Source organism: Anser brachyrhynchus (genome assembly GCF_964034855.1).
Source record: "Anser brachyrhynchus genome assembly, chromosome: 18".
Classification (NCBI taxonomy): Eukaryota; Metazoa; Chordata; class Aves; order Anseriformes; family Anatidae; genus Anser; species Anser brachyrhynchus.
The window spans coordinates 8,742,039-8,768,340 of NC_137711.1; the positions used below are offsets into that span (position 1 = coordinate 8,742,039).

Below are 26,302 nucleotides of genomic sequence, written 5' to 3' on the forward strand. Positions count from 1 at the left end.
CATGGCAACGTGCTTCTGCAGAGCAGGAGGCATATCTGCCAAGGCTCAGAGATTTGCCATTTGATCGCACGGATTTCCATGCTCTGGATGCGATCACATCACACAAAATCCAGGTCAGGCTCGCTGCCTTGAATAATTCTTTACCCTCAGGGGCACAGAGCTGATGTAGGAAGCAGCGTCTCATGGAGGATGCGGTAGGATTAAGCAGATTATCTTTTTGGCCCAAAATAAAGGTGAGCTGTGCAAACGAAGAGACGCCCAGTTTTGTTTTTATTGCAGGGGAGGCGGCAGAGCCTCAGAGCCCTGCACGGCAATCCGCACCTCGCTGCGCGGAGATAAAGGAGAAGTCCCTGGGGCCAGGGCACAGTCTTTCTAAGTGAAAATCCCGTCCCATCTTCCCCTTCCCCTTGCCACCGTTACCCACGGACAGCAGGAACCACACTTCCAAACTCAGCAGTGTCGAGCTTTTTGCCCAAGCTGTCCCCGCACAGCCTGGTGGGGCGGGCAGCACTGTGCCACCCAGCACCTGCCTGGGCAAGCAGCACCCTCACTGCCCCTCCTGTGAGCCTACAAAAATCCTTTCTGGGGACCAAAGAAGGAGCACAGAGATGTGCCAGAGGAACAGCCTGCACCAGCGCACGTTGGGACAGCAGGAGAATGTCAAGTCCTATGAGAAAAAGAAACCACAAACTCCTCAGGGCTTTGGGAGATTTGCAGCTAAGCCTGGGATAAAGGTCTTCTCTTTTGGGTTCTGCCACTGGACCAGACCCACAGACTCCAAGGGCTGCATTCGCTCTGATCGTGCCTGTGCACATCGTGAAAGCCAGGTCTGAAACCTGGGAAGAACAGGAGGCTCAAGAACAAAGAGCACGGAGCAGGCAGAGGATGAGCCAAGCACTTTGATTCGAGAAGATCTGCAAAAACTGCTGCGAACTCCACACCCCTCTTTCGGGAGAAGGGAAGGAAGAGCTGGCACAACTTTGCCCAGCCACCTTTGCCCCACAGGCGCTGTATCACCTAACCCAGGGCAGGACAGAGGCAGAAGCCACAGCTCCACAGAGTGGCTTTGCCACTACAGTCACCTGCATGCTCAGCTCTGTGGTGTGGAGGAAGGTCTGTGAAAAAATATCAAACCCGAGGAGAAATAGGAGCCTCTGAGCCAGAGCTCAGCTGTGCTAAAAGAACTACAAGAGCAGAGGCTTATTTCACTTTTTGAAGATTTTTTTTTCCCCTTCTCTTTTATGTTAGGACACCTGAACCCCCTCGAAATCTAGAAGTGTTCCTCGCCCTGCACCATTTAAATGGTGTCCCCATCCCTCATAGCTCCTGGGCTTTAACCTTTGAAAACAACAGGTCCTGAGACCTTCAAAGGAAAAGGCAGCGAGGCACAGATCATCCTCCATTAGAGCAGGAACAGGGAGGGAGGAGGATTCATCCAAGTAACAGAACCTTTTGGAGAGGTTTAATTCACTCCCGTGTCAGGTCCTTCCCTCTCCGCCCCCTGCTCCCTCTGAACCAGTCTCCCCATCCCTCGCTTTTCACCTCTGTAGGTCTGAGCACGAGATAAACATGCCCTAATTATTTTCATCTTGCACAGCTGAGCCCTGCAGCCCTTCATTTCCTTACCTGAATGCTCTCACTTCAAGTGGGTTATATACGACAAAGGCTTTTGAGTATATTTGCCGCGCAGCAGAACCCGGGTGGCACACAGGCGTCTCAAACCCCTCTTTCCTAGAGGCAGACTAATAAGGGACGTGAATTACTTGGACTTCTTGCAGTCCAGAGGGCTGAAAGACTAAGGGACCTAAGGAACGGGGTCACAGGTTCTCTTGCCTCTAGGCAAATCACGTGGATACCTCGCCAGTTGAAATTAGAGCTTGCTTACAGTTTTGTGGTGGGAAATGAAGGAGTAGGTCTCATTGCAACTGCCTGCACGCAGCCACCAAATCCTGCTCCTCAGCAGGCATCTCGCTGGCAGGTCCTACAAAGGGCAGCGAGCAGCAGGAACAGCCCCGAGCTGTCTGTCCCACGGGCGGCCCCAGGACAGGTGGCTGCTGCTCCGAGCCAAGCAGCTCGGCACAGAGCTGCACTTTGCTGCATTCCCTACATTGTTCCCAGTGCACTTCTCCAAGCGACGAGCTCCAAAGTCTCTGGCCACGCCAAATGCCTCACCCCACCAAGCACGGAGCAGCACAAAGCTCCACCAGGCTGACACCGTCCTTGCTCTCACATACAGATACCGAGGGCAGCAGGTAGAGGTGGTGAAGGTCAGCAGGCATCAGCACTGTGCTACCACACTGTATCTGCAAAAAGCCAACATCTTCACGTAGAACATCCAGCTCTGAGTCATTTCTATATCAATGTCAGGTACGGAGCACAGAGAGACCACCTGGGTCAACACGAAGGAACCCTCTTGGGAAATTCACAGCCCCTCGGGACTTCTCAAAAACGGGTAACTGTCTTGCCTGCTTACACAAAAACCTTCCACAGCGTTTCCACGAGTCCCCCATTTCCCTGAACAGACCTGTTTCAAGATCACACTTCCCAAGGCGCCTGGGGAGGGTCGCACCAGGGGCAGAGAAGTCCCATCCGCACCTCTGGGAGAAGCAGGACCCCTGGGGCCAGCCACTGCCCACGCTGAGCAGGCTCACAACCCCTACAGGCACCTTCAGAACTGCAAGCAACAGGTATATGATAATTTTATGACTCAGAAACTGAAGAGCTAGAAGATCGCTCTAATGGTGCAACTCAGCGCTCTGCGTGTACACAACACAACAGCCAGAAACACTGGCTCAGCCTTTCTGACTCAGGTCAGAAAAGCTCAGTGCCTGCAGAAAGCGTTACTGATGTTATTAATGCTGCTAATAACGGTACCATCCCCGGTGGGGTACTGCTCACAGACTAGTTCTGTGGCACAGACCAAGCGACAGAAGGCCACCGTGACTTCTGGCCACCAGGCAGCTCAGCCCACCCTGCCCCGCAGCAGCGCGGAAAGCCGTCACAGCCCCAGAGCCGCTTCCAGAGCTCCCCACCCACATCCCAGCCCTCCCGATGTTACGTAGATTCTGCAACGTGGCTTCTAAGATGAAAAAAAGTCGGCTGGGATTTGGCTCAGCCCCCACCTCTGCTTTGAACCTCTAATTACTTCGCTAATTCTGAGCCTGGCATTCGGATGCTCTGAGCACACCTAAAGCCTTTGTCACAAAACTCAAGCTGCAAAACGTCTCCCTGGATCAAAACTCCAGTGAGAAACGCTCTAACCTCTCCCAGTAACCAAGAGCAGAGCTTGTCTAGTCATTTGCAATTAAGTTCCTGTGCTAATGAAGCTGCTAAAAAAAAAAAAGAAAAAAGAAAAAACCTTCTACAACCTCAGGTCAGTCTAATTAAGAAACGTCGTACCTTGCAGTCCCAGTGTATCTTGTGGCAAACAGCTGTGCATGCTTTCGGCTTTGACAGCAGAATAAGTGTGATTATTTATTTATTACACGAATGTGGAAAAGCTTCATGAGAGTAAGACTCCTGTGCTGCAAGAGGGCTGGAATTATGGAAGACAGACAACAGTCAGCTGGAATCTGTAATTATAACAGGAGATGTTGACCATATAAAATACAATTTTGTAATGAATACTTAGGCATTCACTTGCCTTTAAGATTAAAAGTACACAAGCGACTCAAGGCCAAAGTGGAGCTTGTCCTCAAGGAAAGGCAGTTTGGAAGACAAATGCAATTTACCATTTATTTGCAACGCTACAGAAAGCGGACGAGGAAACCTCCTGTAAAAAAAACAGAAAAAACTATTTGGAAACTACCATGCTCCTGATTTGAGTCTCTCCCTTCCCCTTGCAAGGGATCTTTGCTGCTAGTTATGGGCTCATGTAAACAGGATCTTGCGAGCTAACGTCTTCCATCTGCTCCCAACACGCGTCACCTATCGCGGATCAGAAAACACCCACCGTCCCTGGGTTCGCCTTTGATTGCACGATGTTTATGCTGCAGAAACTAGGTCTGATCTACAAGAGCAAAACTTTAGTTAAGCGCCTCGCCAGAAGAGAAGCCCTCATTTCAGGAACCGGTCCAGTGCGCTGTTATTTCCTTGTATCCCCATCCCCCGTTAGCCCCCAGCTCCTTGGGACCCTGCCTGCACGCAGAGAGCCTCGCCACGGGGCCCCAGACGTCCCAAATGTCCATCAAGCCATCAGCGTGTGTCACCAGCACCCCAAGTGCTGACTCCCTGAGCTTGGTGCTGTTTGCTCAACAAGCAAGGAATGACAAGGTGTTAAGCAACAGGAGCTGTATTTAAGCCTATCTTTCTTTTTTTAGCCAATTAGATCGATTTTGCAATCTGCGGGAGACACCGAGGTTAGAGGGGAGCTGCCAGCACTGCTGGGGCACCGCTCATCTTGATCAGCTATTAAAATTCTCCTTGTTAGCTGGCGAGAAGAGACACATCCAGAACGACCTCACGCTGCTGAGAACCCATCGAGTAGCCTCCGTGACGGCATGGAGCTTCTGCACAGAATCTCCCCACCGAAAAAATAAAAGAACAACAAAACAAATCCTCCCTGGATTATATTACATATCATCCATGGCCGCAGTTAGCAGAGGGGCACCTTTGGTTCCGGGACGGAGCTTTCTGCAAACAAACCCCAGGCCCCCAGCAGGAGGCTGGGATTGCAGCGAGCCATCCCCGTCCGTCTTAGCAAGGACTTCAGTGCAGCGCGTGCAGCCTCCTGCTGAAGGAACCATCCCAAAACAATCAGCACACACAACCACCCTGTAACAACGGGTCCACAAGTGCGGACCACACACGTCCGACTTACACAATCGGCTGATACTACCGACAAACCGCTGCGCTGCGCTCAAAGGGTGGGAAAAGGGCCCACTGCCACACCTCCGACCATACCTGGTTGCCTACAGCCTGAGAGCACGGGAGAAACCCTAAAATCGCCCATCAGGGTGCACGAAGGGACCTCGGAGGGAGCAGGGAACTGCAGGCAGAAGACAGGCTCCCAGAACCAAAGCCTGAGGGCTGGGGAGGAAAAGATCGAGGTTAGAGAGAGAAGAGAAGCAGCCGAATGTGAGGAGGGAAGAGGGGAAAATAAAAACCTCTCAAGAGTATCCACTTAAGCTTTGAATTGCCTGGCTTTGTCTCTGCTTCACACAATGGAAACGTACAGTAGCAACAGACAGATGCTGAGAGCTGGTTTGCTTCTCATCTGCAATTCCAAACACCCTGTCAGGAACAAATATTTGAAAAGACATCTATCCAACCATTAATGTATCTAGTGGGGCTTTTTTTTTTTTTTTTTTTTTAAAGAAAAAATAAATGCTGCATTCATCACAGAGATGTTCTTGCACAGAAATGCCAGCAGAACCACCAAAGGGATAAGCAAAGTTTCAGGTCTTTCTTAGGGCTGAGGACAGCTCGTTACTGAGCTGAAAAGGTGCAGCTGCTGAAGTATTTTGCAGTACAGGGAAAGCAGGGGAAAAAAAAAATCAGACAGCTGTATTTTTAACTGATCATGTGCTTGCTTCTGTTTCATAAGATTTATTCCCTCATTAATCACTGCCCTCCCTTCATTCATGTTAAAGATAAAAATGATTAGGAAAGATCCTCATCATGGTTAAAAAAATAATTAGCTGCTACATCATGTTGCACACATTCAGACAGAAAGGAGTGATTAAATTAGGAATATTAAAACCCCATTAATCTGTGCTCAACTTAAGCTCTGCTTGTTCATCTCACTGTGGCACTTATTATTTCTGACACTGAAAGATATTTGAATTACTAGCTGAAACAAGGTCACTATCAGAAAGATGTCAGGTCAGCAATTAGTCAAAGGTGGGAGAAGCTACCAGAACTGAGCGGTGCTTGACATGCCACAACTGTGTCAAGAAGTCTCCCCTGCCCGGTGTCACTGGGACGAGCAGGTCAGTGCCAGGAGCCCGAGGGGCGCGGAGCGGTGCTGCCACCACCCAGCTGCTGGGAGCAGGGCTGCCCAATCCACCGCGCAACGTCGCAGTGCCCAAATTCGACCCACACCCCCGCGCCGCAGCCTTTGGGAGGAAGGCTAAAGGCTAAAATTCCGGCTGCACGCCTGGAGCTGAGCCCCTTCCCAGGCCGGCAGGGCTTGAAACAGGCAAACGCGCCCATCACCACGGCATCGTGGCTGCGGAGGGCCGCAGGGCAGCCCGGCAGCGCCTGCCTCCTGCACGGCAGCTGCCAGGGCACAGGCTGAAACGGGAAGGACGGAGTCAATGCGAGAAGGATGCTTTAAATCCAGGCAAATAGCATTGATTTCAATATAATTAACTAGCTTGTTCACCACTTGCACTAATGCCTGTGGGCAGGAGCACTTATTGTTCCCGTAACAAAGCCCTCCGAGATGTTTTCTCCCTCTGGAGAAGCCAACAGCCCCACTTTTACTGCAGCTCGTAATGCAGGAGCAGCAAGCCCAGCGTCGGAGAGGTGGTGACAGATGCAGCAGAAAGCTCCCCCCTCTCCCCAGACTGCCTGTTCTGGGGCAACGCGCGCAACCACAAGCATTTGAGGGGAACGGGAGAAAGCAGTCACAGACCTGCGGTGTTTCACGAACTTCTATTTAAGTAGTGGTTTGGAGGAACGGCCACTGCACGGGGTGTTTGCTGCACTGTGCTCGCAGTTAGCTGCGGCCAGGAGCATTTTATGAGCCAGACCCCGCAGGGGCGGCTGGCCCCGACCCCGGGGTGAAGGTCTCGGAGCTTCCAGAGCTGCGTTTGTGCGGTGCCTCAGCCAGGGAAAGTGCGCGTCATCCTCACGACCACCACAGAAGTAAATGCAAGTTTTAATCTTCACATTCAAGAATGGAAAAAAAAAAAAGTAATAACTTCTAATGGAACTACTCGCTCAACTTTTCCGAGAGCCCCAGCAGAGTGGTATGGGAACCTTTAGGCTCCAGCAGGAGTCCCTGCCACCGCTGCGCCACCTCCACCCCGCCGAGCCAGCCCCTTTGAGATTTGCTGCCAGGCGTTACCTGCCGCCACGCGCAGATAAGGGAAGATGCAAGCACGGGAGGACAAAAAGAGAGCTGAGAGGTTACCGAGCCCGACACGTCTTGCAGATGAGCTCCTCGGCTGCTTTTCCAGCCACAGGTGGACTCAGGTGCCTGGCGGTTGATACCTTTGATGCATTTGCTATGCTCACCCTCATTAAGGGGGGGAAAAAGCACACAAATCTTCACCCACAGATCTCCTAAAATCTTTCTTAAGCCCAATACACCAGTACACAAACTATTTACCGCGTGTTTCCTTCAGCACTGACAGAACCACCTCCGAGCCTCTTTAAAGGGAGCCATAATAAAAGAGCTAACAAGGCGGCGCGCTAATTGACGACAGGGAAAGCAGGGGAAAGGCAGCAGCTATTCGCAACTGCAGGAACTTCTTCAGGGAAGCAGCACATAATTAATCAAGGTGGGATTCCACGAAGATCCCCACGTCTTATGAAAAATGCCGCAAGATGTGTAATGACCACAGGTGAGGAAAATCTTGTTTTTACTTCCCATTTGAAGCTAGGCATGCAGAATATAAAGTGATCAAAAGAAAAAAAAAACAACAAAAAAACACGCTCCCCCAAGTTTTTCTTATTATTCTTTCCACTTTTCTGTGAGCCTTCGGACAACACTGCGGTGCTCCCCCCACTTGTTGCGGGACACCCCTTTTCAAGTGGGCTGAGCAGAACAGCACCTTGCGAGCACTCCGGGATGCTCAGGAAAAGCGAGACAAGCATAAAGCTCTACCACTTCACTGCTACATCCTTGTAGAATGCAGCCAAGCTGAGGAAAAAAAAAGTCAAAGTAACCAAAATGTCTTCGCTAAGATATTTATTTCCTACCAATAGTTCAGGATGGGCTTTGTTTAGGAGACTGGCACAACACACCAGCGAGACATCCCGACGCTCCCCACAGCGGGTGGGATTTTCGGCTGGACACAAGAGCAGCGCATTGCCACCCCGAAGGCAAGCAGAGGTTTGTCGTCGACTTCACCGAGCAAAGAACTGAGGCAGCCCTTGCAAAAGCCATCCCTTCTAATACGAGTGCAGACACCAGGGGGCAAGGGAGTATTTAGCAGGCAAGATCTACTATGTATTTTAATGCATTTGAAACGGCTTTGGGGCTCACCTATATGAGAAAAGGATTCATATACAGCTAGTACAGACCCTTAGCAATCCTTAATCAACTCCATCAGGGAGCTTTAAGTAGTAAGGAAAAGCAGGAGCAAACCCAGGGAGCTGCACTGAGGCACAGCGGACGGTAAGCTGGGCACCCAGCAGAAGCAGCGGCTGAGCTTTGTGACTGAACTTACTTTGCAAGAGTGTCCCTGCCCTTCAGCCAGGGCAGTTCTGATGCCGGAGTCACGGCTTCATTTAAAAACATCTTCATACTAACATGCTGTTTGCAGGTCAGGGAGCGGGACAGAGCAAATCCATGGATTTAGGTGTTCGTTTATCTGGGCACTCCGTACTTGGGAGCTCGGGTACTACGCTGCATGCAAGTCATTGTTCCTATTGCACGGTTAAGGCTTAAAACCTACAAACAATGTCCTGAATATCAGTAGCTGGGAAGATTTTAAGAGCACGTCTAAATAACGGGAGCTATTTTGACCACCAAGAGGTGAGCAAGCTCGCCCCTGCCCCACGCTCTGTGGAATTAAGACACTCATAAATCCCTGCCCAGCAAGCCCTAGAGAAATAAAAGAGGCTTTAAATATAAGCTGCCCTACCACTTCATAAAGAAAGGGGGGCAGCAGAACCGAGAGCAAGCGGAGACCGGCAGAGGAAAGGACAAACATAATTGCTGGAGTCAAACAGAGAAAACTGCAGGTAAATACCAGCCAGGGGCAGCTCCAAAAACCTCCCCGCATGCCCGCGATGGCTCTGCGGTTAGCACCTGGCTCGCGATGGCTGCGGCCGTGCAGGTGCCAAGGGAAGGGGCTGCCGATGCAGAGGTCACGCAGAGCTGTAAAAGGCACAGCTAAAGGCACAGTAACTTGTTAGTCGGAGCCCTGCCATTGAGACTCCATGGCTGGACGAGCTTTTATACAGCTTCGACACTTTAAAATGGTGTTAGGAAATGAAGAGCTTGCCAGCTCTTTAGGACTTAAGCCAGCACAAAGAGTGGCATTTGTAGTACCTCTTCCAGCATGCTGGCACAACATTTTGCCATGCATTCATGCAATCATCCTGTGGCAGAGACAGAAACGTGGAGGAGAGGAGGCTCAAAATGCCAGATCTGGTGAGGAGGAAAGAGGAAACTGGGCAGAGATGGACTCAGAAGAAGGGGAAAAAATAAGAAGCCATGAACGGCTACACCGGTGTTCCTCATCCTTTTGCTTCCCAGCCCAGGGCTGTGCTGGCACTGGTGGCCCCCATCCTCCCCGAGCAGCACGAGGTGTCCCTGCAGCTCGGAGCGGGTACCTCCGGGCTGGGAAAGGCAATGCCAGAGCAGTCACATCACGAGAACTTGGTGTTGCCAGGGAAACAGCTCACTCGGTAGTGGAAGCATCATTCTGGGGTTGTTGTTTTTCTCCTCATTGGTTTTGCATCCCCATAGCATCAGCTAACTCAATCAAGCCGCAGACAGCAGAGCACCAGCCACAGGATAAGGCAACACGCAGCAAGCAGCACAGTGAGCAAGAAGAGCAGGATGCACACCGGTGCTAGAGGCACCCAGAGACAGCAAGCTTTCATCTTTAAAACGTGGAGAGCTGCCTAACATTATCAAATGAATCCTCCTTAATCAATAAAATGAAATCAGGCAGTCTCCCCAGTGACTGAATCACCAGCTCTCAAGCCCAGCTCCCTACAACCAAACACACCCCATGCCCTGTCCTCCTGCCACTCCACCATCCCCAAAGGAAGGGAGAGGGCTTCAGAACCCTTCCCAGCACCTCCCCATCCCCGTGCCTCGTGCTAAGAAGGCACCACCACGTTCCCACTGCTCTCAACGCCCTTCTCACGTTTAATCACGATGCTACGAGCTGTTACAGATGCAAGGACCACATCAGAAGTGGGAGCACAAGCAGCAGGGTGAGTCTGGCACCCACTGTCTTGGATGGGACTTAATCAGATGCCCGGGGCGCAGCACGGAGAGGAGCCTGCACACATCTCAGCAATGCAGCGCGAGCTCCTGTGGATGCAACCTGGGGCGACGTAGGAGCAAAAAGCACAGCAGTTATTTTCAGTTATGGAAGATGGCACAAAACCTAAGCCTCAGGGGACAACCCAGTGCGAGTCCTCCGTGGGGAGGGAGTTACCCCGGCTGGGAACTGCAGTGCTGCACGAGCACGGAAGGCAAGCAGCATCTGCATCTTAGCAAGTGGGGCCATTGTCAATGCACTCTGCTGGCAGTGCCTAATAAAATAGGATTTTTGCATTTCTCCCCCACCTCCCCGTCTGATCCCTGTAAAGCTCCCTATCCACCAGGCTGTAAGGAGCTCCTCACAGAGAGGCTCTGTGCTGATCACCAAGATACCCTGCAGGACACAAAGCAGCTGACCCCCGGGTGGTCTGAGTGCTTCCAGCCTTCTCGGGCATGCAGGTGACCCTTAGACAAAAGCCACCTGGGAAGGCAATGAACAGGTAAAATTCACCAACGCTTTCTGATGCCTCCCTTGGTGGAGAATCTCTCAGTTTTAATGACCGTGAATTCACCAGGTTGTTTAAACCAGAGTTATTTTTCATGTGGGTCCAGATTCAGGGGATTTCCAGAGTGTTTCAACTGGGGCTTCTCTAAGCAGGAGGGGGGAAGCTGTGCAAGCTCCTCTCGTCCCTCCCAGAGGCACGGGGGGCAGACACGCCATGTGCACAGCGGTGCTCTGCAGGCAGCGAGCAGGATCCACGCCAGAAGGATTATTTCAGCCTCTCCTCCAGTTTCGGGGCAGCTCAGGAGCTTGCAGTTACCGAAGTAACAAGACCTGGGTCTTCCCTCCCCCAGCACACCACAAATCGCTCAGCACGAGGCCCCCGGGAAGCAGCCGCCGTGCAGAAGCGACCGCATCCTGGCGGTGCTGCAACAACAGGAAGGGACCGGGGGCATGGGGCAGAGCCCCCCCGAGCGCTGCGGGATGGGGCGAGGAGAGTAAGGGCAGCCACAAGAAGAATCCCAAAGCCCCTCCAAGGAAACATAGCCCTTCGGGGTCCTACTGACCCCAGCGCCGGGCGAGCAGCACGAGCAGAGGCAGAGCGGCTGCCACCAGCTCGATGGCCTCGTGCGGTCAGACGTGCAAAGCTCGTGCCCACAGACGGGGCTCAAGTCCCCCTGCGGACACGGCAGCAAAATCCGAGCAGCGCAAACCTGCACCTCCACCCGTAACTCCTGTCCCTGCTGTACTTCATCACCCAACAGAAAGAAACCCGTATTTTGGGGAACTGAATTAATGTTTCTGGAATATTAAGAGAAAAAAGTTGTTCCTCTCACCGAGCCACATTATTAATGTCTGTTCCCTCCCCACGAGCTGTAAAACACAACCTGTATTTTCTTGTGATTTTCAGCTCTCGATTTAAGACTCCAGGTGTTGGTCTCGCAGTGAGAGGAGGCTGCTGGAGGAGCTCACAGGTGCCAGAGAGGAGGCACCCAAGGCACATGGAAAGCAACAGGTATTTAGGGGACAGACGGAGGCGATACAGGAACTGAAAAACGTCTTTTGAACCAGCAGCATCTTGTACCCAAAGACTCTGATCATAATTTTAAGTTTTAAACAAACACGACCGAGGGAAAAAGCCCCATCTTCCCAATGGCATTCCAAGTTTTTAGCTGAAAAGGTAAAGGATCGTAGTCTTAACTTACTGCAAGAACTTTTACCAGGCAAACAGACAGCATTAAGCTCGTAATGTAAAAGGGACATTTCCTGCAACAACACCATGGTTGGGATACTTCACTCCAGAACAGCCCCATTTCACAGATCCTATGCCCCTGCCACCTGATAGAGCGGACAACTCACCAAGCCTCATCAAGGAACCGGGGCCCCAGACAAAGGTCTTGATCTTTTATTTACTTATTTTCCTCAGGCCCCAGTTTCTTAAATCACGACTTTCATTAAGCCCCAGCATGGTGTGGATCACAGCCGTAAGTCTTTTCCCCCACCTTCCCACCACAAATCCATTCAAAGTGAGTGACATTTGCAAAGTGTATTTTCACGGCCCTCCGTAATCCCTTCAGAATATTAAGACTGCATTACTTTGTCTTTGGTTACATTAACTTCAATTTTCCTTATGAGTAAGTATTTGGCTAAAAATTAATATAGTGAAGTTGAAAAGAATCTTATGATAGGAAAAAGACTAATTTCATCTCTGGCTGCTCAGATACCAGAGTACACTGGGGTTAATGTAATTAACTTACAATTTTAGCCTAGGTTGTGTACATACACTGAATCTCCCTGCTGGAAACAAGATTAGATTTTATTACACTATATATCCTGGTTATCTTCACCATGCCTCCAATATTACTTCCCTCAATGACTTCAAGGCTCTCTGCTGCAATGAAAATGCAGAACCATCTGGTATTGAGCCCATGCAGTTTATTTAAGGATTTAATTAAATGCTCTAAATGGAGAGCTTCTTTGAATTAACATTTTAAATGTGACTTATTGCAGGTTTAATATTGTCTTAATGCCAACCTGGGAAACTCCATAGCCAAGTTGTTGACGTTTAAATTGAATTCATTTGGGTGGCTCCAGGGGGACTCATTAATTAATCTAAACAACTAATGGGGATTGGTTCTGACTTTTGATGAAGATTATTTACAGAGACAATTTGCAGTGAATAAAGAGTCACAGTAGGCAAATGTTTAATTGAATTTAAAAAAAAAAGGACATCTCATTGTGTTCAATATCAAGGATGCATCTTGCAAGTAAGCTTTGAAATACCAAGAAAGGGCCGATAGCTTGAAGCTTCCTAGCTGCACACTAATAACAAAGGGAATGGGTAATTACATTTGCCTGTGTAATTTGCAGCTTGTAAGAGGACAACAGGTCCGTCTGGCTTACAGTACACGCAGAAAGACTTGAGCACGAACTATTCTGTGATTCAAAGACAAAATTGCCCTACTCACTTTTACTTACCTACTGGAAAAAAGACATTTTCCAGCCAAGCATCAGCTGGAAAGACAGAGCCGAGTCCTCTCAGTTACATTTGCAAACACCCAGGACAACTGCAATGAGTTCAGCAGAGCTGCTTTAATTTACAACAACTTAACCTCTAACATCCAATCTTCTCTCATTCTTTGATTATATCAACTTTGGAATCAGTTATTTGCACCTCCGAGCGCACCACGAGCCCTGCACGCACTAACGTCTAGTGATGTGGTTGGTTTTCTGTAAGCCGCAGCAGCAGAACAGTACCTGCTTCCTCGTGCATCCGTTCTCAGTAAGGCAAAGCATCCTTTAGCATTTTTCACTATCGCCATTACCACGTCTCGTCTTGAATTCCCCAGTTACCCCAGAGGTTGCCACCACAGCAAGGCAACGCGGGGCACTGAGCGCACACGCTCACGTTCCCAGGGAAACGCTGCTCCTGAGGGCACAAACAGCCCTAAATACCTCCAACTTCAAGCACAAGCTCTTCAAGAACTTCTGTGTTAAAGACAAGCCACAAGTGCTACTGGCCAGCAGCCCAAGGAAGCACAGTAGAGCAAGGGGTGAGAGGAGGCAAGGGTGCCAGCTGCACATCAGGGCTTCATTGCCCAGTGCACCCTCCCCTAAGTGACTTTTACTCGTTTATTACACATTCTCCTTAACCTAAAGCCAAACCGATTTCATATTTAAAAGCACAGCATCGACGAAGGGCAGGAGAGGTGGAGGACAAAAGGAAGAAAAAGGACGTTAAGAAAATAGAACTACAAAACCAATCAAATGCTACAAGTGCTGCACTTTCATAGCACGGTCATTAATTATGCAGAGAGGCTTGATGAAGAAATCATTCAGCATCTTAAACACTCACACAGCCAGGAAACTGCCGAAGATGCCCAGCGGAGCCCGAGCAGCACGCACCCTGCCCCTCGCAGAGGGACGTGGGTTACCTGGGGCTTTGCACCTCCTGGTGCTTTGATCCAGGCCCCTTGCTGCCTCCCCGCCAGCAGCACCCAGCTGCTTACACCACCCTGGGGACCCCCATCAGGGGCTCAGACCAGAAAAATCACCACGGCATCACTTCTGCCCAGAGGCGAGGCTGAGCCCAGGCTGGCCCCGCGGTGCTGAGCCCAGCCCAGCACCCTCTGCCCCAATCTATGTCAGATCCGTGCTTTATTTCCAATAATACCTAACCTCGCCTCATCTGAAATGAAGAGGCTCCAAACTTCTTTTTCTTTTCAAGGCTGGACACATCCTGAATGCTAATTTAGGAGGCAATTGAGGGGGAGGGTACATTAAGAAAATGCACACAACCATTAAGCCAGGGAGACTAAAGCATCCTGCCTCGATCAGCACTGCTGGATACTGTCTAGAGCATCGCCAGCTGCTCTCAGATACCTATAGTGGAGCTCTTTTATGCAAACACCTCCACTAACAGCTTTTGTGGATCTGACAGACAGAGTGGTTAAAAATTAGGCATTCAGTGGGTATCCAGTGGAGAGACATTGTACAGCACATCTGAAGAGGGGAGTCAGACTCGGAGAGGGAATTCTGAATTGTCTGGAGGGGAAAGGCTGCTCAGGCAGGCGGGATGGAGCCCGGCGGCAGGCGAGGCTGCGCTGTGAGCATCACCGCAGCATCGCTCCCGTCTTCCTGGGGTCACTGGGGGGCTGCAGCTCCAGGGAACGTGGATTCACAGAGAGCAGAGGGTCACATCCCCCAAAAAAGCTGCAGATCTGGGTATTCGCTGCAAATGGTAGCATTGTGGTGCTTTTCCCATCAACTCCCCAAATTTCCTATAGGACCTTATCAGCACAGGACACAGCTGAACAATTTCGCTATCCAAGCCCATTAATAAAAGTTCTTTATCAGCACCAACACACCTCAGCTCTTCCCATAGACAAAACCTTCACCAGCAGTCTTGAACTCATCATTTGTGGCTTGCAGCACTAACAGACCAGAGGGTTTTGACTCGATCCCAGATAGCAAGAGCAAGGAATGGCAGAGGGGTCACCTACTGTTGTAGGACCAGAGGGAATGGCCTCAAGTTACACCAGGGGAGGTTTAGGTTGGAAATGAGGAGCCATTTCTTCTCAAAAAGAGCGGTCAGGCATTGGAATGGGTTGCCCAGGGAGGTGGTGGAGTCACCATCCCTGCGGGTGTTCAAGGAAAGGCTGGACATGGTGCTTGGGGACATGGTTTAGCGGGTGATGGTAGGGGGGTGGTTGGACCAGATGATCCTGGAAGGCATTCCCAACCTTCATGACTTCATGGTTCTATACCTGGCTTGAGCTGCCAGCTGTACAGAGCTCATACAACCAGAGGGCAGTGAGCATTATCTAAGCACTTTTTAAAACAAATAAATAAATAAAAGCCACCTCTGGGGCAGTCCTTATTTCAGTAATGATTTCTGACGTTTGCTGCCTTTTCTTTTTAAACACCTTGTTGCTGTAGGGAATACCAGCTGCTCTGGCTATGCTGTTGCCTAGGGATAGCCTTTGTTTGATTTTTCTACTTCATCTATCATCAAGTCTAAGAAGTATTCCTAAACTTCAAGGGACTCCTGAAGGTTCTGGCACCAACCACTAAAAGCATCTGCTAAGGGGTAACCACACAGTTCCTGCCCAGGGCAGGAACCAAGAGCCAGGCCAGAGAGCTGGCAGATTTGGGACCACCTTTTAGGTTACTGCAAAACATGTTTCTAAATGGCATATGCGTACATTTTGTATATATATACACACACATATATAAATGTATCAACAATACATACGTACGTAAACAGAACCAAATGTGGAAGTGGTCTGATAGAAACCGGCACATGAAAATGCAATTTCTTTCTTATTCTCATTTACACTGTTTGGATTAAAATGCATCTTTCCACATCCCACATGCAAATGGAATATAAACAGTAAAAGCGGAACATTTAAACAAATATTTGCAAGAGGGTTTTGTTTGTTTTTAAATACTTGGCCTACTCCAGAAGGAATCCACAGACCACACAGAGTTTCATGAAACACCTCTTCTTTGTTCCCTTATAAAAAGGGAGCAGGGACATCTACACGACCAGGAGAGATCTGGACGAGCGCAGAACTTCAGGACCATAGGCAAGATTTACACCCTGAGCCTCACACAAACCAATGTGCACATATCTATCTTTTTATCTCGCACCAAACAGTTACACAGAGAGCTTGCGGCAATCCTGAACCTGAGTTCCGAGTAAATCTGGGCCTGGGTTCTGTGTTTAGGACTCATGTCAGAAATATCGCCCCAGTCCAGCAATGGCAAAGACTAATTTTTGCAAAGCAGAGCACATATCTTTCTTCTGCAACTTGCAAGACATCAACACAGTCAGCATGAAGAAGCACGATATACTTTTTTGATTAAGAAAAAAACCACTGAGACACTGACCTTCTGTCTGTCACCGAGATCTCGACTGTCTTTGGATTTAAATTCACCGTCAGAAGCTTCCATGTCCTGAAAAATAAAAACATAAAAAAACTGAATTTGTGTTATTCTCATGTTTTACACCCATGTTTGTACCAACAGGGGTTGCACTGCACAGCACACAGAAAGATGGCTTCAGCTTTGTGCTCAGTGCTTCTGCTGGCTCAAGTGCAGGAGGGACCAGAAATGAAATTAAAGTCCCCAAAAGTCTTCCAAAGCTACTGGAAACCCAAACATCAAGCCTAGTACATGAAAAAAAATCTTAAAACAAAACCACAAACACCTAAAACACTGAGATATCTACCACCTTCTGTGGCAAAAAGAGGAACATTTTGTTGTTGTTGTTTGCTTTTTTTTTAAATTTAAGAAAAACTGTCAAATTCTAACACTTCATCAAAACTTGGCAGGCTGACGATGACTGAGAACGCTCTGCAGTTCTGCAGCCTCGACTCCTCCAGGGCTCCCCCGGCCTCACCCCCACCTCCCCGCCTCAGCCAGATGCGAGCACAGCAGAAAGCCGCCCCGTCTGAGAGCCCTGCCAGGCGCCTCTGCTAGAAAACCCTCAAAGCTTGGAGGAAAAGCCAAAGGTGACAGCAGCAAGGCTCCAGAAAAGGTGCAGGGAATTGAGGCCGCCCTAACAGCATCATCCCTGTCAATTGTTCTCCTGGTAGAGAGCCAGGCCAGTGCTAAAAACCACAGAGTTTTACACTGTTACCTAGAGCATGAAATAACGTCCCCGCTGAGGGCTGCAGGCTCATAAAGCATAACGGAGAGTCATGAATGGGATTTCCAAAGGTACCCGAACGCGTTTCACTAAGGCTGCGCTCCTAAATTATTGAGGCACTTTAGAAAAATCCCACTTCATTGAAGTAAATCCGCAAGATATCAGCGTCCCCATCAGCCCTGGTGGACTTTGCGGTTAGGGAATAAACGCCCTAGCAAAACATCAGCTGTAAGTTATCGTGTGGTTGCTGACGCCTGAGGGCATTTCCAGGAGGGTGGTCAGGCTTTCCTCACTTAATTCTTCATTTTGCCTTTGAAAACATCCCCAAGCGTGGTCTGGAGCCAGCCTAACTTCCTTAAAACTTGTCATGTTTGTTGGACGCGTTCCTCAGGCACAGCAAGGAAGGCTCCTAAGAGAACACGAGGCAGGCTCTCAAAAATAACGAGCCTGGCGCTAACTACGTAAAAACCTGCTCTTCTCCTCTGTTGCGCACGTGGATGGACACGGACGCTGCAGGCAGGCTGCACACACCACAGCAGGAGGCACCCACGCGCACCCGGGGTTTGTGGGGAGGATTTCCCTTTGCTCTCCTGGCAAAGGAAATGTAATAGGACAGCAGATAATCTGCTGCCTGCTTTTATTTGGAATCCGTAGCAGCAAGAGAATTACTACATGCCAACTGAGCTACTTAACTACCAGCTTGGCACGCAAACAACAACAACTCTGGATTAGATGCTGCGGTGTAAGACACAGACAGGGCTGGCTCAGCCCCGGCTTGGCCAGAAGCTGGGAAATCCAGACTCAAAATCCCGGTCCCACACACACAAAAACCCCTCACACGGGGCCCTGCTGATGTTAGTTAATAACTAAGCTACTGCAGGCTCCATTTTCAGCCTTCTGTGCTGAGCTACCAAGGACAACAGGTTAAGGGATGGAGAACGTGCTGAGCACAAAGGCTTGTCTCTGGAAAAGACGACTGAAGGACGGGAAGGTGGAGTTGGAAAGATGCAGCTGGAAAATCAAAGCGCACCAAGACAAATGGCCATTATCCAGCAAAGTGTTCTACTACTTTCTTAGCAACACACATCACTTAGATTAATTTTGTGAAAGAAAACAGGCTGTCTCAACAGCAACCTTATGGTCTTAGCAATTCGCTTTACAATTACTCACTAAACTACCTTGATTTAATTATTCGAGAAGAATCTCACCGGCACCGATAACTACTTAATTAAAAACACAACTTCAGAGCAATAAGAGAGTCACATTATATTGTATTTGAAATAGATTTCATGCCAAAACCAGGCACTGGTTACTTTAACCAGCTCAACGTGCCGATATATTCAGAGTCCCGAGGATTTTAAGAAAGGCTCGAGCAGCAGCGATCATCCAGGGGCTGCAAACGACACTCATAAGCTTGTTCTCCTTCAGAGCCTAGGCAGCTCCAGCAAAATCAAATTAAGAAGAGCATCGCCACAACAGAACTAGTCTAGAAAATAAGCAAGCTTTACCCTCGGGGAAGTCAGAGGCTGAGAGGCCCGGACAAGCTCTTACCGTGCTCACCCTCCTGCTTCACACCGAGCGCCGGAGCATCCCCCACCTCCTGCCCCTCCTGCAGGTGCAAAATGCCTGCAGGTGCAGCTGGGCACCCCAAATCGGGGCTGCCCTTTGCATTCCACCGAGGACCTATCAGCAGGGGCAGACCTACTGGGTCCCAGCTAGTGCTAATCCAGGTGATTGCACCTTCTGACCTGCTCCGACGGGGCAAAAAAGGGGAAACCTGTGCTCCTTTTGTACAAGCGCCCTCGGCCCTGACGACTCTTCCGTACCCCCTTCAGCTCAAAACATCGCAAAGCTGCAGGCAGCAAGGTGCAGGCTCCCCAGCTCCTGCCCCAGCCTGCGCGTGTGGGAGTCCCAGCCCCTTCCTCCGTCACCGCGTGGTGGCACGGCAGGAGCACCCCAAATGCTCCATATGCTGGTGATCTCTGCCTGAGGGCAGTGACCTGAGAGCAATTCCTTTTTTTTTTTTAATCAGTCTTAACATTTTAATGGGTGTCAAGTAGGGTATCACCTAATCCTTGAAGGAGTCACGAGCAGTCTTCAACAACTTGAGGTTTTTTGGTTTTTTTTTCAACCTGTGGCAGAAGGGGCTGTGAATTAATTGGCTCAGTTGCTGCTGTGATGTAGATGGAGAAGGCTTTTGGGGAAAAAGCAGTCGGATGCCTGTGGTGAGACAGAGCGGAGGCAAACAGGGGTAGCTGCAGACACCGGCATGGCTCATGCAACGCTTTCGGAGAGCACTGGTCACATTTAGACTGTGCCAAGCGGTGTAGGAAAACCTCCCAAATTACTAACGGGCCATTTCCCATTTAGTTAAACACCCCTCCTTCCCCTTCTCCAGGAGGTATCAACTACTTTGCGCTTAATACATTTTCCGTACAGCTAAAACTATATACGTATTCATATATGAAAAAATTAAATGACTGCCTTCTTGAATATTATCTTCTTGGTTTATTGTGTGCCCTCTCTCCCCTTCTCTTCCCGGAGAGACCAACCATCACATGAAAATGCTTTTCATCATCTGTAAAATTTGATGCCCAAAATAGCCCCACGGTTGCCCTAGCAACTAGCATTTATTCCCCCTCCCCCCAGCATCCCCCCCTTTGCATATTGCTGCATATTTCTATCATCTCTTTCCAGGCACAGTTCATAAACACGGCTGCATAATAAAGAATGTTATCACCAATGACTTACAGCCCAGCTGCTGCAAATAAGATATGAAGTGGCAGGGAAATACAATTTCATGCAGCTAGGACAACAGATTGATTGGGTGCCCTTCAAATTTGATGCCACTTCTTTAAGTCTGTCCAAATTCAAAAAAAAAAAAAAGTTAGTTTCCCCACCTCCCCATCTTTCCGTGGTAGCAACAGACAATAAAAGTGGGAGATAATTCACTAGGACACTCATTATGTCTGCAGCAACCTTGCCCTGAGAGATTGACAATTTAAAGAGATGTGCTGCTTTTCTCCGCCACCTCCTCTACTTTTTCCCCAGCAACCCTCCTTCATCAGAAGTCTTATTCCTCCAGTTTGGTTGCCTGTTTAATTTAATTATCTTCCCTTTCAAATTATTATTTCTGTTCAGATTACTAGCCAGAAGGCCATTATAGATAGAGACAAGCAAAGTCCTTAATGTTATTACCACCATCCCCAAAATTTTATCTTCATTTTTATTTAGTTTTGGTAGAACAACACGAAAACCCTCCCGTAGCATTTCCATCAGAGAACACCCCGACAAGGACGAAAGGAGGCGTGCTCCTAAATTCTTCTTTTCCCCTTGTCACTTCTGATGGGTTGACCTTCAGGGACACGGAGGTCTGCTCTGGAGGCTGATCTGAACGTACAGAGATCACCTCGTGGCACCAAAGTGCAACACAGCACAAGGAGCAGCTGCCACCAAGGGGCTGTGCTGATGCTCTCGTGGCGCTTCTGCTTGCACGAGAGAGAAAGCCCCTGGGTGCGTGCACAGACAGCCCCTGCACAGCAGGGTTTCTTTCCCCTTCCTCTCCTCGCTCACAGAGGTGCACTGGGTTCTTCTCTGCACCCTTGCGTGTTGCTCAGGGAAAGCTCGCAGTGCCGGCAGCTCAGAGACACTGCTCCTCCATCTCCCAGCTACAAACTGCCTTCCCCACGGGCAGTGGCACAGAAAGGATGCCTGGGGCAGGGCTGGCAAGGACAGGGCTCATTCTGCACCGGGGATCCTGGCACTGGCCTAGCACCCTGCAGCTGTCAGAGCAAGGGACAGGACGTGCGACGGGTGCGCTGCTTGGAAATTTGCAGAGGAGGAAAATCTGGTTTGTTTCCATTTAACAAGGAGAAGAGAGAGAACAGCGTGCAGCCCCCGGTTCCAAATCTTATCTAGCATCATTAGTGAGCACCTATCAACCAAATCACAAGGAGCGGGAGGAAATCACTCCCTGCAGAAGCCTCTTAATGCTCAAAAGCATCTCCAGCGAGCCCGTCTTGTTGCAAGGCATCCCAACAGCCAGGCTGCTCGATAACCAGCTCTTCCTGCCCAGGAGCCTGCGATACCCACGTTTCTTGCCTACCAGTCCAGGAGATGCTGCCAGCTCTCAAAGCCTTCATAGAAATGTCCCTGCTCGGGTGCTAGGCTGTGGAGGGAACCCTTCCAAGCTGCAATCGTGGTTTTTTCAACACTCAGAACATTTAAAAGAGGAACCTAGGGGGTTGGCTGCCGCTTTAATTGGTGAAGCACTAACTAGGAGGCAGAGCAGAGAACCCAAAGGCGCGGGGATGAGTTGCTCCTTGACCTGGTCACATCACGGGATCCTCAGTAAGATCCCGTTCCCCCTCAGCTCCTCCTTCCCCACCTGTACACGGCAACAACTGATCTCTGAAGAGCTTTCAAACGCAAGTAGCTCTGATTTGTGCAATGTTTAAGAACTGGAGCTGAGTTTTGGGGGTTTGCACTCATTGATCCTAGGACGCTGTGATGCTTAAACGCGCAGGACATTTGCCAGCTACTCAGACGGAAAGCATGAAAGCAGCTCAGAGTAAAATTACTATTATTAAGATGAGAGATGAGGTTTTAAACCCGAAGCTGCAGCTCAGGAAAGTTAAAACCACTTTCAGCATCCGTCCTGAAATATGTTCAGTGATGAAAAACTGAAGTCAGCTTTGAAGCAGCAGTCATAGGTCACAGAGGAGCGTTTAAGGGTAGGGTAGAAGATACCACAGAAAAGTTGGGGGATTTTTTTTTTTGTGGTACTTTTAGTAGGAAAAAATGTAGAGTTGCAGAGAAGCAGAAAATGTGTAATATGTGAAAGGAAAATTTTTATTTTTTTTACAACTGATTTCTACCACCTCCTTTGAGGCGTGAGCAGCTCTTTAATCCACGAAGGGTCATTTCTGTGTCATTTTTCTGCCCTAAGTGGAGGCCAAGTTCAAGACACGCTCCTTTTAATTTCCTCTGGATACAAGTACTTGGATACAGAATCCCATTTATCTTCCTTGCCTCAAGTAAATAAATTTTAAAAAGTTAGTGTGTCCTATAAATACTCCATAATATACAAGATCCAACATCACTTTTTTTTGCACCTAAAACCTTAAACCCTACTGACACCATAAAACATCAGTGCTCCACATCCCATGATTGTTTCCCATAATCTAGGGGAACATTAAAGAGAGAAAAATTGTGCTGAAAAATGACATCTTATCTATTTCCTTCCTCCCTAGCACCACTCCATGTTTTTGTCATCGCAGGTCAGACACCTGCTCCCCACGTTGTAATCTGGGGAAGTGATAAATGCTTGCAGGCAGTGATTACGAGTGGCCGCATTCACTCGGTGTCAATCTGGAAACCGGCACGTCGACGCCGTTGCCATTCTTTGTCCTGCCAACAGGGCGAATTAAAGAGGGAGGAAAAAAAGCTCAAGGAAAAAAAAAAAAAAAGAACTGACAAAGGGAATTTTTCTCCTACCTCCTTCCCAGATGGGAGAGCTATTACCAGGTCCAGGCTCTATGTAAGTGCCCATGTCAGAGAGGGGATGCTACAGCTACAAGCACTCTTACAATCTCGAGAGACTGGGGGGTGAGGAGGATAATTTACATGATCTGGCTTCTCTTGGATTTGACCATGACCTCCACAAGACTACGGGTATATTTAAAATGGCAAGACAGATGGGCAGCAAGCCAAATTGCAACACAACACAACAAAACCTAGCAAAGCACAATTTAATCATTGCTGCATCAGCCACTGGGCAGCCCCTGACTGACCTTCCCTGCTGTCAGGCTGGATCATGCCCTCATCTAGGCAGCCCTTGGGCTACCCCGGTGGGGTAGAACCGCTCAAGGGAGAGGAGTTTGGTTCATCACATTCTGCGTTTCAACCAAGAATCACTAAATTTGTCCATTTTCCGGCATTTTGGTTGTGCTGCAGTTATTTGGATGATAACACAAAGCGTCACAGGCCTTGTTCAAAGCACGTGGCTTCCTAGACGAGGTTGGAGGAGATCCTGTCATTCATCAAGAAAGCTACATTTGTCATCTTATTACTACATTTGTCATCTTATTACACCACACGCTTTTGTGGCAGCAACCTGCTCTCACAACAGCTTTATGTAAGTGGGGAAAACCTGGAGTTGCATTTTTGTCAAGAAACCGAACAGCATCTTCACGCCAAGGCACGCCTTCTGGAGGGCTTGAACAAACCCTGCATCAGTGACACCCAGCACTGTGCACAGAGGGGCAGAGAACGAAAATCAGTTTACCAGATTAGAAATTAAGCGTTTTAACTAGTTCTCAGTGAAAACACTGAAGCCCTGAGTGCAGCAGCTGCGGGCTCCCCAAGTCACCCTGTCGTCCTGCAGGTAGGGAGGACACCTCCCAGGAACTGGACTTCAAGTCGTCAATTATGGCGTGGCTGCGCAGTGCAATTATTCATAAATATTTATACACACACGCACGCCCTTTGTTCTGCCTGTGTGTGACATAGAGGAGAAGTTTGGCTCTGTCCTCCCTCCCTCACCTGGATTTGCTCTGCCCTTTCTGCTGCATACAAGGGATTTGATCGAATTAACTTAATTGGCAAATGTATTGTTCAGACAGCTGTGACAGAAGTGACTTCGTGCATTAGTCAGAAGGTTAAGTAGCTCATGGCAGCTCCCAGCACTTTTTCTGCTGCCAGACACCTCTGTACCAACTGAATCGGGCTTCGAGGCAGGTTCAGTGGGGCGATGCCCCATGCTGTACATCGTGTCCAGGTACATAGAGGCAGCTTGGTCAGAAATGCCCACGTCCCTGCCCACTTGTTGTGCTCCCAGCCATTTGCCATGTCAAGGATATTGGAAATTGGATCTACACAGGATTTTTTTTTTGAGAGGGCAACTGAGCATCTGGAGAACAGCCCTGCCTTGCAAGCCGAAGTTTCTGCCTTGTCTCCATCCCAGCTGCCATGGCTGGACGCAGCCTGGCCTGCAGGTCTCAGCCGCGGGGGGATGCTGCGTGTGGCTGTGCCCTGTCCCCTGGAGCCAGGGCTTCGCTCCCAGGGCTTCCCTCCAGCTGCTGATGCTCAGCGGGGCCAAGGCCCTTGTCCTGCCACCTCATCCCCGCTGCCCAAGCTCCCCCCCATGGCTTGGCACTGGTGGGACAGCAGCCACCCAGGTCTCCCTCCCTGGCTAGCAGTAAGAACACCTCCAGCTCTCCAGGCGGAATAGCTCATTTTGGGGCAGATGTTCCTCTTTCTCCCTCCCCTCTGACCCTCCTGTTGCTGACCTGGTGACAATCATCACTACGGTGCCTCAGCTACACGCCTAAAAGGGACTGCTGGATGGAAACCCATTACACGCACATGGTTCCCCAGGACAGCGTCAGTAATTTGGGCAACCAGACGTACCTCTTCGCTCGCCTTGAGCAGCACAGGGAAGCAGTGGGGGTGGCCGGGGATGCTGTGACAGGCCAGGACACGAGCCTGGAGAGAAGCCTTCCCTCCCCGACCGAGGGGCTGTGCCGCTCAGGGCGGTGCCAGGCCCTGCTCTGTGAGGGCAGCGCGCGCTCACAAAGGCCCCGCACCGGGAAGCGGTCTCCTCGCCTCCCTGCTGCACGGACAACAGCGACGGCGACGCTGCAGAGGCCGAGGGACGTTTCCAGCACCCAGGTGAGGCCGAGAGCCCCCCGGGATGGAGCTGCGGCCTGTACCACTGCTGGGGAGCCACGCGTCTCCTCCCCGTTTCAGCGACTGAAACACCACGGACCTGCGGTGACTTTGGGGGTGCGATGAGAGCCGGTGGCACGAATCCTGGTGGCTCCTGACAAGCAGCTCCGCCCCGGCCACCGCCCTCACCACACACCGCCAGCACCCGGCTGAGACCGAGCTGCCCTCTTGTCCATGGAGGAGGTCACCCCTACACGGCCAGCAAAGCAGGCTGCGGGAGAAGCTCGTGTTTATCCCTGCCTCACCCCCTAAACGTCCTCTGGACAGAGAGGGCAGCCCGTGGCCCCGGGCAGCCCTTCCCCAGCACCACAGGCGCTTGGAAAATACAATTAAGCCTTTTTCTTTGCATACACAGGCGTAGAGAGAAGGGGAAATTTTCATAACCATTTTGATTTCTACTAACTGAAGCCAGTGTAAATCTCTGTCTTTTATGAATCTCACTTACATTTCGTGCCTGACTTGTGCATAAAACTTCCCCAGATTTACACAAGCTAACTCCATAAGTCATCCCCTTCCCAACCGGGCCCTATATCTTGATGACCTTTTAGAAACCAATGACTGCTTTCCTGTTGTTATCCATAATTGGAAAAGCACTGGAGATAAGAAAATTTATAGCAATGAGTGATCTACCTGCAAGAGACAATAAAGAACGCCGGGCGGTGAAAGAAGGGGGAAGAAAAATCCCACACAGGGAGCTGCGTACAGGCACGCGCTGCTCAGGCTGAGCTTCCCCTGTCCTCCTAAATCTCCCTGAAGTCTCCCCGTTGAGCAGGACAAGTGTCCTCTGCAGGACGGGTGCTCTCCTGTCAGTCATCTGCTCTGATTGAAGACTGCTAGGAATTTATTTGCAAGACTGTAGTTTTTACGAGAAGGAAGCTTGAGATAGGAAGGCAGACGCAGCCCCTTCTTCCTTGCAGTCCCTGCCACAGCCCTCTGGAAAAGCAAAGTGGGGCTGACGGGGTTGAAATGTACACAGCACCGTGTGTACAACACAGAGAGGGACAGGGTAGATCTCAGGTGCTTGCGTGCACACACACATCGCTTTGAGTTTAATCTGAATGACATTAATCACCCTGCTATCACTCAGCAATCTGCACCAGCAGGAATCACTGCACATGACGGGATCACTGAAGGGCTCCTGGACATCGTAAGACCCCTTCCCAGACTGAATCTTATTTTGTGTTGAAACCAAGGCAGCAGGTCACACACTGCCACATCTCTTCTCTGGGCCTGAACCAACAGATTAGGGTGCACTGCTCCCGGTTTTAGGGAATGGGAGGTGTCTGTAAGGCAGCGTGATCTCCAT

General features: G+C 49.9%; 1 protein-coding gene across 17 annotated transcripts in view; it reads right to left on the bottom strand.

Annotated features, from left to right (window-relative positions):
* Window positions 1-26,302, bottom strand: part of TNRC6C (trinucleotide repeat containing adaptor 6C) — a 297,118-nt gene that overhangs the window by 241,196 nt on the left and 29,620 nt on the right. For 16 of the 17 annotated variants that reach the window (XM_080560646.1, XM_080560645.1, XM_080560641.1 and 13 more), the window contains exon 3: window positions 16,509-16,574. In XM_080560646.1, the coding sequence (XP_080416772.1) occupies window positions 16,509-16,571 (63 nt within the window). In that variant the 5' untranslated portion in view covers window positions 16,572-16,574. Of the gene's footprint in view, window positions 1-16,508; window positions 16,575-18,819; window positions 18,912-26,302 lie in introns of those variants that run through there. The other variant, XM_080560649.1, reaches the window with a different exon arrangement.